Source organism: Thunnus maccoyii, chromosome 7 (assembly GCF_910596095.1).
Source record: "Thunnus maccoyii chromosome 7, fThuMac1.1, whole genome shotgun sequence".
Lineage (NCBI taxonomy): Eukaryota > Metazoa > Chordata > Actinopteri > Scombriformes > Scombridae > Thunnus > Thunnus maccoyii.
In genome coordinates this window covers 31,976,539-31,986,543 of record NC_056539.1, presented here as the reverse complement: position 1 = coordinate 31,986,543, position 10,005 = coordinate 31,976,539, and the positions used below count along the sequence as shown (strand labels likewise).

Sequence of the window (10,005 nt, the reverse complement as noted above, 5' to 3'; positions counted from 1 at the left end):
ACAGGACAAACGGTGGTCACTTTCTCTCTCTCTCCTCTCTCTCTACAGCTTCAACCTCCCGACTAATTAAAAAAGCTGCTTTTTAACGGCCTGTGCTTCAGACGGCCAGATGTGACCGGAGCGCTGTAAAAAAAAATCTCAAAGCGCTTTACAGAAACACTTACTAGCACCTTTAAAAAAAAAAAAAAAAACGACTTGAAAAAGCGACGGGAGTCCTAAAGTAAATTCCTCCCCCCATCTCCCCCCCCCCCCCCCACCACCACCACAAGCCTCAGTCCCGCAGATAACTAATTATCAATAAAGACAACACACAAGAGGAAAATATACTCTTTAAAAGTTTATTTTAGTAAAATATCATACTGTAGTGTTGATCTAAACATTTTTAAATAAAGACATCTTCTCCATCAGCTCTACAGACTTTGGTCAGGCCCACACACACACATATATATATATACATATACATATATATATAGAGAGAGAGAGAGAGAGATTAACATCATATATTAATTTCGACACATTATTCCAACGTGCAGCGAGAGAAACTCTGCAGCTGAAAGCATCCGTACATGAGCAGATATGGTCTTACCCTTCAGGAGGCTCCTCAGTGAAACACGAGCTCAGAGCCAGCGAACATGTTCATCTACAGACACATAAGACACGGCTTTATGTTTTTGGAAATACACCCCCCCCCTCCTCCTCCTCCTCCTCCTCCTCCATCCATCCATCCATCCAGGAAGTAAACAGTACCCATCATTCAGTGTCGCCACAAAGAAAACAATCAAAAACATGTTTTTGAGAGATAATTCACCACGTTTTTTTTTTAAAGAAGTAGAAGAAGAGCTCAGAGAGGAGACTTTCGACGTACTGAGAGGGGCTGACTATCATCTGAAATGTTTGAGAAACATCAACATGTTTTCCCCTTTTTTCCCTATAAAGAAAGAAAGAAAAGAAGCCAAAGTTCTGAAATGTTACATGTCGTCTAAACACGAGCAGCTGCGCGACATGAGAGAGAAGTTTTGATCCAAGTCGGTGACTATCTGATCAAAAAAATAATAATACAAATATGAGGGAACATTTGATGGCGGTGGGCGTTCTCTGTGCTGCTAACCTGCAGCAGCCGAACACATGACAGGGAGTGTAAAAGACACCTGGATCACGTTTTACAACGTCCAAAAAAAATACACAAACGTTATTTACATCCACTGCCGACGCTACACGCCGACACAGGAAGTCATAACCGCCATCTCGCTCTGACTTTAACCATCACGTCGCTGCTCAGATGTTGGAACGGTGAGGTGATTGGTTTTTATCAACATAACGAGGAGAGCGAAAGGTTCGGACTATATCTGGAAAACGTTCACTTATCTCATTTGTTTTCCTACAACACGCTACGTAAAGCGTGACTGATGCTTTTACGGTTCTGTTCAGACAACTGAAAGAACTCTGAAGGTTAAAGAAAGAGCTGCAGCTGACCGTTATATTGATTATGGATCAATCTTACAGTTAGTTTTCCAATTAATCGTCTGTTCGGTTGATTAAACATCAAAAAAAAACGATGAAAAATGTCGACTATCACAGTTTCTAGAGCCGTTAAACGGTCTGAACGGTCCATTAACCGTCTAATATTTGGCTTTTTTTGGACCAAAATGATTAATCAATTATCAAAAGAAGTTGCAGCTCTGGTATGAATGTTGAATATTAAAAGTGTTTCAACATTTAAACCAAAACCTTTTCCCTCCTCCTCAACCGTAACCAGAACCGCAAACTGGACGCCATTGTGTTCTGCTCTCCAGTGTTCCCACCATCCATCCATCCATCCATCCATCCATCCATCCATCCATCCATCCGTCCATCCATCCATCCCGACGTCGGTGGAGTCCAGGCCACAATTACATTTTTCTCAAAGCGTATTAGACGTAATATATAAACTGTTCTTTCAGAAGACGGCGGTTCAGTCTACTTGTTTTGGTCCGAACCCAAATAATAAAAAGGTATTGTGGTTTGATTCTGAGCCCTAAGTCGGACATATTTCATGTAGATGACAGTGTTAGTGGAATACATCAGCGTCAGTGCTTTCTATTCATCCTACAGAGATGAATGAATGTGTGATGATGTCCAGATATTTTACATAACGGTTGATGAATGAGTGTTTGAGCATCAGGAGGTCACAGTTTCAGTCTGAAGACAGTTTTCTAGTGTTTTACAGTCTTGTTCCGTCGTCGCTTCTTGTTGTTCTTGCTGGACGTCTCCTCCGCTCTCCTTCCTCTCCTTCCTCTCCTCCGTCTCTTCCTCTGCTGATCTACAGTCTTTGGTTGATTGCACTGTTTCCTCCTGATTCTCCACAACACCGTTTCTCTCCTCCTTCTCCTTCTGTCTCTCCAGCTCCTCCTCCTCCTCGGTGGCCTGAAGCTGCAGCTGCTGCATCAGCTCCTCCAGTTTGTGAGCTTTACGCAGCTCGTTCTGCTGGATGATGGCGCAGAGGTGCTCCGTCAGCTGCTCCTTCACCTCCGTCTTCTTGTGCAGGTCCAACTTAGCCATCACGTACTCGGCCTCCGCCTTCTCGTAGCGCTTTCTGGGACGAAAAACATGAAGAGAATCGAAACATTTAACTAAATACTCTGCTTTCTATCTCTAACTGTTCCTCTTCGTTTCATTTAGAGTATTTACTGTAACAAACCCAAACTCTCCTATCTGCAGTCCCTTCCTCGTTATTATGATCAACAACATATTATCTGCACCTGCTCTTCGTCAGAGTGTTTCAGTCAGACCTCTGCCTGCCTGAGAAAATCACAAACTGGTATAAAGTCCAGAATAACAGAGGGATTAATGAGGATCAGGTATCAAAACCTCAATTTCGGTGCCAATACAAATGCGTCTGTAGACTGAACAGACTGAACAGTCTCTCTCTCTTTTTTTTTTACTTCATTCTTAAAGAATACAGAATCAGTCGTCATCCGACGGGGTGGGGCAGAAAAATTCCAGGGAAGCTGAGAGGAGGCTTAAAAATAAAAAAAACCTGCTGCAATAACTGAAGTGATGACTTATTCTATGATTAAACATGTTCCTGATTTCATTCAGAGTGTTATAAAAGTTCCTGATTGTGTTCAAACAACACTTAACATTTCAGAACTTTTATTAAATAAAGTTATAAGTATTTTATTTTGGTAATTTTTTGATAGCTGAGACAGACGGGACGCTTCCTGCATGAGACTAAAGGTGTCAGAACAGAATTAAACTGTAATTATACAGTTTGTGTCCTAACGACTCGGTTACCATGACACCCAAAAAAAGGATTTATGGGAAAATCATAATTATATTCTTGCAAGGAAGGAATCATATAAAGTATTATTTGGTACAGTAACTGCTCGAGTGTTAAAAACCTTCAGAGCTGCAACTAATGATTATTGTCACTGTTAATTAGTCTGCAGATTATTTTATTTACTCCGTTAATTACTTTGTTTGTTCTATAAAATGTCAGAAAATAGTGAAAAATGTCGAAAACATCGGGTTGATAATCTTATTATTTGTTGGTGGGATGACTTTGAGCTTCTTGTGTTAAATATAAAACATGTTTCTGTTTCTGTATCTTAAACTTATCGAAGTCTTTTGGCTTGAGAAGTGAATATTTCTGGAGCCCAGCCCTTGTGAGGACAGATACGAGTCCTCCCACACCGTCTGAAAACGCTGAAACATTGTTCTAACGCTGAAAAAAAACAGAACAGAACACCACATGCTGTTTGGAAACAATGCGGTAACAAACCAGATGATGTCAAACATTTCCAAAAGTCTAATTTCACCTCGGGGCTGGGGGGGAGGCGGGGGGGGAGGGAGGGAGGAGGGGGGGGGTTTGTTGTACCTCAGCACGATCTCAACAATTGATTAAATCAACATAATCAGAAGAGAATCCAGAGTAACGAGCGGGTGAAGGTCAGGTTCCTCCTCTGCTTTACAAACATCTGTAAGGATGAAGAACAGCACAACAGCCTCACACAGCTTCACACTGGCTGCTACTTTAACGCTGCGCTAACAGGAAATATATAAAAATATTATTTTTCCTGTTTTATACTCAGTAAATTCTGCAGCATTTTAGTTCATGAATCCTCTGTATGTTGATGTAAAGTTTGTGTCTGTTGTGCATTAAAAAAAGTCTCCATGGATACTGGATGTGAGCTGCAGGGGGCAGCGTTTCCAGGGTTACCAACATGTACAGTAAATGTACATTAACCACAGTGATGTTTACTGTTTATCTGTTTATCTGTCAGGTGTTTAATGTGTCTGATGTGTCAAAGCAACACGCTGAAGCTCTCGTCTTAAATAAGAGACATTATAAAGAGCTTTCATTATTATTATTATTATTATTATTATTATTATTATTATTATTGTTCAGCTTTGGGTAAAGACTCAGTTTGGCTCATTCATTAGATGTGTGACAGCACTTCTCAGCTAAACTAATTATTAAAAACACTTCTCATTATAATGCAGCACAAACTAAAGTCTCCTAAACGAGCAAACCGTTGACTCAACGTCTCTTTGAAACATTTTCAACCCAAATTAAACATCAGAACCTTCATGAAGGTCGGATTTATTGCAGAGATGTTTTATTAGACTGATAATCATAACCTGTACAAGTGTCTTCTTTTTTATTTCAATATCACAGTTTATTGGAAGATTTAAACATTGTTGTTACCTGAAATCCTGCAGATATATGATGTGAGGCTGTAATGAACGATTACTTTCATTAACGAGTCACTTGTTTGTTATTTTCTTAATTAATTGGTTGTTTGGTGGTAAACGTCGATCACTGTTTCCCACATCCATCCTCAAATGTTTAGTTTTTTTTCCCACCAACAGTCAGTTTACTGTCACAGAGGACTAAAGAAACCAGAGACTGTTTATATCTGAGAAGCTGGAAAAAGAACATTTGGATTTTTTTTTTTTTTTTGAATGACTAAAAAGAGTTGGCGATTCGTTCCCACTAATTTATAAATCATCTAGTCGCTGCAGCTCTAACATGACGTTATAAGTGGCTGTGTGTTTGTGTGTGTTTCTGGAGTCTTTTTGACATTTGACATACAGCTGTGTCTTGTAACTTCATGCAGGTTTGGGGCCAAAACTCGCCTGGCAAAAACCTACTCGTACACGATGGGGCCAAAAAGCGGGGAGGGGAGGGTGGAGGAAGAGCAGGGGTGGAGCTGTAAACATAAACTGATGAAGCTGGCCTGGCTGGAAGGATAACAATAACACATCCAACATACATATCCAACATTTTTACTGCTCGTAACTTGTGTCACAAGTCCTCACTCCAGTCAGACAGCATCTCTCTCTCTTTTTTTCACCTGCTGTTATAAATCAAGACTAACAAACACTATTTCCCCGAACGAGATGTCAGTCCCTCCTCCTCTCTTAAACCGGCTGGATCACAACTTCATGAGTCAAAGTTCAATCAGATTAAAAAAATCTGGTCTGACTGTTCCTGACACAGAAATAAAGCAGCAAACATGTACAGCTGCTCGTTCATTCATTCACAATAATATAACATTACATCAGTTACAGAGTCTCTACCTGGCGCTGCTGTATTCCCAGCTGGCCTGTTCAATCTTTCCTCTCAGGATGCCGATATCGTTAGACACCATGTCATCCAGGGCCTGCAGCTCCTTCTGGATCCTCTTCAGCTTCACCGCTTCCGCTTGAGTCTGTTTGGACCTGCGGAGGAGGAGGAGGAGGAGGAGGAGGAGGATCGAATCTGTGAGACTACAAAGCTTTAAGACGAGACTTGTGTTGAGAGTTTTGGACGTCGGTCCACTAGTGACGGTCGACGTGTTACTCACACTTACTTTTCAGCGATAGTTTTAGTGAGCAGAGCTTTCTTGCGTTTATTCCTCTCTTCGATTATCTTCTGCTCCTGCTGCAGTTGTTCCAGACGCGTTTTCTCCCGTCTGTGTTCAAACACAAAGCGGATTAAATATCCACTATAAAGACTGCTCAAATCATATTTCAAGGTATTTTTTATTGCCACGTATGCAAAATAACATAGCAGTCAACTGCACCTGCATCTACTAGTCATAATAACAGGAAATTAATAAATAAATATATAATAAAAGCAGAAAAAAAGAGTAATAGCTGCTACAATGAAATGACTGCTCATTAGCAAATATACTGTATCTCAAACATTCAAGCATCAGTGGGACATCAATAACATCAGTACATGTTTCAGAGGGACACAAAACTTTGAGCTGAGAAAACAATATGAAGCCTCATCACATCAAATCATCATCATCATCATCATCGGTCACTCGTGTTATTTGCTGTCTGAATAAAAAGCAACAAACACTTGTCTCACTTTTTTTTTTTTTGCTTGTCACTGTAACTTCAACAGTACTGAGGTCAAAGGTCAGTGCTGGAAGAAGTACTCGGATCCTTTTCTTAAGTAAAAGTACCAATAAAGCAATGTAAACATACTTCATTACGAGTAAAAGTCCTGCATGAAAACATCCTATTGCAGTAAAAGTACATAAGTATTATGAGCTTGATGTAGTTTAAGTATTGCAGTAAAAGTACATAAGTATTATGAGCTTGATGTAGTTAAAGTATTGCAGTAAAAGTACATCAGTATTATGAGCTTGATGTAGTTAAAGTATTGCAGTAAAAGTACATCAGTATTATGAGCTTGATGTAGTTAAAGTATTGCAGTAAAAGTACATCAGTATTATGAGCTTGATGTAGTTAAAGTATTGCAGTAAAAGTACATAAGTATTATGAGCTTGATGTAGTTAAAGTATTGCAGTAAAAGTACATAAGTATTATGAGCTTGATGTAGTTAAAGTATTGCAGTAAAAGTAGTGGTTTGGTCCCTCTGACTGATATATTATTATATATGACATCATTAGATTATTAATAGTGAAGCATCAGTGTTAGAGCAGCATGTTACTGTTGTAGCTGCTGGAGGTGGAGCTAGTTTACACTACTTTATATACAGTTAGCTAGTTTAGTCCAGTGGTTCCCAACCTAGGGGTTGGGCCCCTCCAAAGGGTCAGCAGATAAATCTGAGGGGTCGTGAGATGATTAATGGGAGAGGAAAGAAGAGAGTTGGAGACCACTGGTTTCATCTTTAACAATGTGTTGTATTTTAAAAGCTTGTTATATTATCCATTGTGTCAAATCTTCATCTGAAAAGTAACTAAAGCTGTCAAATAAATGTAGTGGAGTAGAAAGTACAATATTTCCCTCTGAAATGTAGTGGAGTGGAAGTATAAAGTAACATCACATGGAAATGCTCAAGTACAAATACCTCAAAATTGTACTTTAGTACAGTACTTCATTAATTTAGGATACTAGGTGAGAACAACAGCCAACAGTTCTTCGCTTTAACAGTAGATATGAACAACAAATGTCATCTCTACAGTGTGTAATTACGATAATAAAATTATACTAACAGTTCCACCTCTTGTTTCTCCAGCTCTTTGACAGCCGGGCTCTCCTCCTCTGCAGCGGGCTTTCCTTCGCTGCTCTTCTGCAGCACCTCCAGCTTAACCGCCGGAGCTGCTACCAGAGCTGCTGCCGGAGCTGCTGGAGCTGGAGCTGCTGCTGGAGCTGCGGGCCGAGGTTCATTCTTCGGCGGCGGCGGTTTGCTGAGCTGCTGCTCCGGCGGAAGGCCGGGAGACGCGGCTAGCTGCAGGGCCTTCTCCCGCTGTAACTGCTGCCGACTCCGGTTGGCTGGAGCCGGTTTGCGACCGCGGGCTGCCGCTGCGTCTGGAAATACATTCGGGTATGATTACACAGATATAAGCTGAGTAACAAACGTCAACCGCAGCCTTGAGAGAGAGAACCAGAGTCAGACTTGTTCACGTAACGGTGAGGAATGTTAACTTGTTACCTTTCTGCTGCAACCTCCGCAGCTCCGCGTCAGAAAAACCAGCCCAGCCGCTCATTTTACGACTTCAAACTTAAACTTCCCCAAACAAGAACGCTAAAATGAAACATATAGGGACGGTTTTGAACGCTGTCTTCACAAACAAATCATCATAAAAGTGAAAAAAATCACGAAAAAATTCTATGAAGCTCTGGACGCCGCCGCCATCTATGTTTATTAATGCCACGTAAAGGACCCCTGAGAGGGACCGGTGAAGTGGAAGTTACAGATATTGCCTGAATAAAAAAACAAACACGAACATAAAATCTAAAAGAGAGAATATTATCTTTCAATCCATCATCTCAACAGTTATTTCTTCTAAAATTTCTAATTATATTGTAGCGTTATTTATTTATTTATTTTTTAAATTATTAAGTTATAATACAGAAGGCATACTTACCGTGTGCTATATATCCGCTCCATAAATATCTTCTGAAAGTCAGTGTTAACTTAATGATGTGGTAATTGTGGTTTTTGATTTTGGTTTTATGGTATTTGACCAGATAAGATCAGCTAATTCTTTCAAGTTAAATCTTATATTCATTCATTTGTAATGAAGTCTGTCCACAGTCCACATACTAATGAGAGATTACAATCAGCCTGCTGTGAGTCAACTAATTTCAGATAAGACATCTAACTCATCCAAATCATTTAATTTCTTGATTACATTTTCCACCCAGTTTTCACTCATTTATCACCAGCTGCCACATATGGATCTTTAAAGGGGCTGACGGCATGTGGGTTCAGAGAGGTCAGAGGTTAATTAAAGAACTGCTTTGTGTGAAAGCAGCATGAAATTTAAGTAGCTGTACTGCTAAGTGGACGGATAACACACACTCATGTATGAGTCTGGGTTATTTAATCTGCTATTATTGATGAAAAGGCCTGTCTTTATCATACTGAGAAGAAAACAACCTAGAATTCATATAAACATGAATTCAGCAATCTATCTAATTTCTGATTAATTGCTTTTTTATATTATGATTATAGTATAGTGTATAGTATACTTATTCTTAAAAAGATGTCGCCTCTAAGGCAGGTGTCTCCAGCATGCTTTCAAATGTCTTGTTAAATCTGTAGCCTTCAACTTTCTGATAAACCATCCTTAATGAGGGATTTATAAGCATTAATTAATGCCTTTATTAATGGTTAATAAATCATTTTCCAATGCTTTATAGATCAAAATCCATTTAATAAACAGATTATTAACATTTATAGCTACACACTTGATGGATTATTGTAGAAACTCAAAACCCATTATTAATAACTTCCTGACATTTATACCTACAAACATGACGGCTTATTAGAAAGTAAGAAACACGGGAGCCTTTATGAATGACATCAAGATGTCTGATGAACTAAAGAGTTAAAAAGACAAAGAAAGTTTGAATTTCCCACAGTATGGCAACCCAAAAGTTATTCTTTTTAATGGCTTATAAATGATCTATAAAGCCATTAATTATCAGAAAGTGGAAGAAAATCCAGCCAACAATTATTCATTAAACATTTGATTTTCTTTTCCAGCGATGCTGCAAAATTAGAGCATAAAAGTGTTTTTTTTTTACTCACATTTATCTGATTTACTGTGGTGCTCCTGTCACCAAAATTACATTTTCTAAACCAAACTAAACTAAACTAAAACTAAAACTAAAACTAAAACTAAAACTAAAGGTTGGAGGACAAACAATTTCAAGACAGGTGTACAGTTGATTCTTTTATGTGGACTGATTTTAGCTTATTAGCTTAGCTAAGCTTAGCTTACAGCAACAAAACAGGCAAATATGGTTACATAGTGAGAAGAAATGCAGCCACATATTACCACAGTTGTGGAGCAGTAAAGGTCCAAGGCAGAGAAGGAAAGAGAAGTTGCTTCAGAGTTGAAGTTTATTGTTAAAAAGAAGACCCACCTGACCAGTGGCACCAGCTTATTTTATTTTATTTTAGAGTTTGAGACCAGTCTGAACTCTCAGTGGCATTCAGACTGAAAACAGTACTTTGTTAAAAACAAAATGCATTGGTGTATTGATGTCGGCATGCTGCTTCATCAATTTTAATTAAAGTTTTATTGTAACATTTTACTTCTTCCTTCTTCTTAG

General features: G+C 39.1%; 1 protein-coding gene across 1 annotated transcript; it reads right to left on the bottom strand.

Annotated features, from left to right (window-relative positions):
* Nucleotides 1–322: 322 nt before the first annotated feature.
* gorab (golgin, rab6-interacting) lies at nt 323–8,145 on the bottom strand. Its single transcript, XM_042417356.1, has 5 exons — nt 7,874–8,145; nt 7,434–7,749; nt 5,835–5,936; nt 5,563–5,703; nt 323–2,572 (listed from the first exon to the last, which is right to left on the bottom strand). Exons 1-5 carry the CDS (start codon nt 7,926–7,928, stop codon nt 2,158–2,160), a joined length of 1,029 nt encoding a protein of 342 aa, XP_042273290.1. The 5' UTR covers nt 7,929–8,145; the 3' UTR covers nt 323–2,157.
* Nucleotides 8,146–10,005: the final 1,860 nt, after the last annotated feature.

Excerpts from the sequence above, each read along its gene's own strand:
- gorab (XM_042417356.1), bottom strand. The coding sequence starts at position 7,928 with ATGAGCGGCTGGGCTGGTTTTTCTGACGCGGAGCTGCGGAGGTTGCAG. Across the intron at positions 5,937-7,433 it reads GAGAAACAAGAGGTGGAACT|ACGGGAGAAAACGCGTCTGG; the intron begins GTTAGTATAATT and ends GTTTGAACACAG. Across the intron at positions 2,573-5,562 it reads TGGGAATACAGCAGCGCCAG|AAAGCGCTACGAGAAGGCGG; the intron begins GTAGAGACTCTG and ends TTTTCGTCCCAG.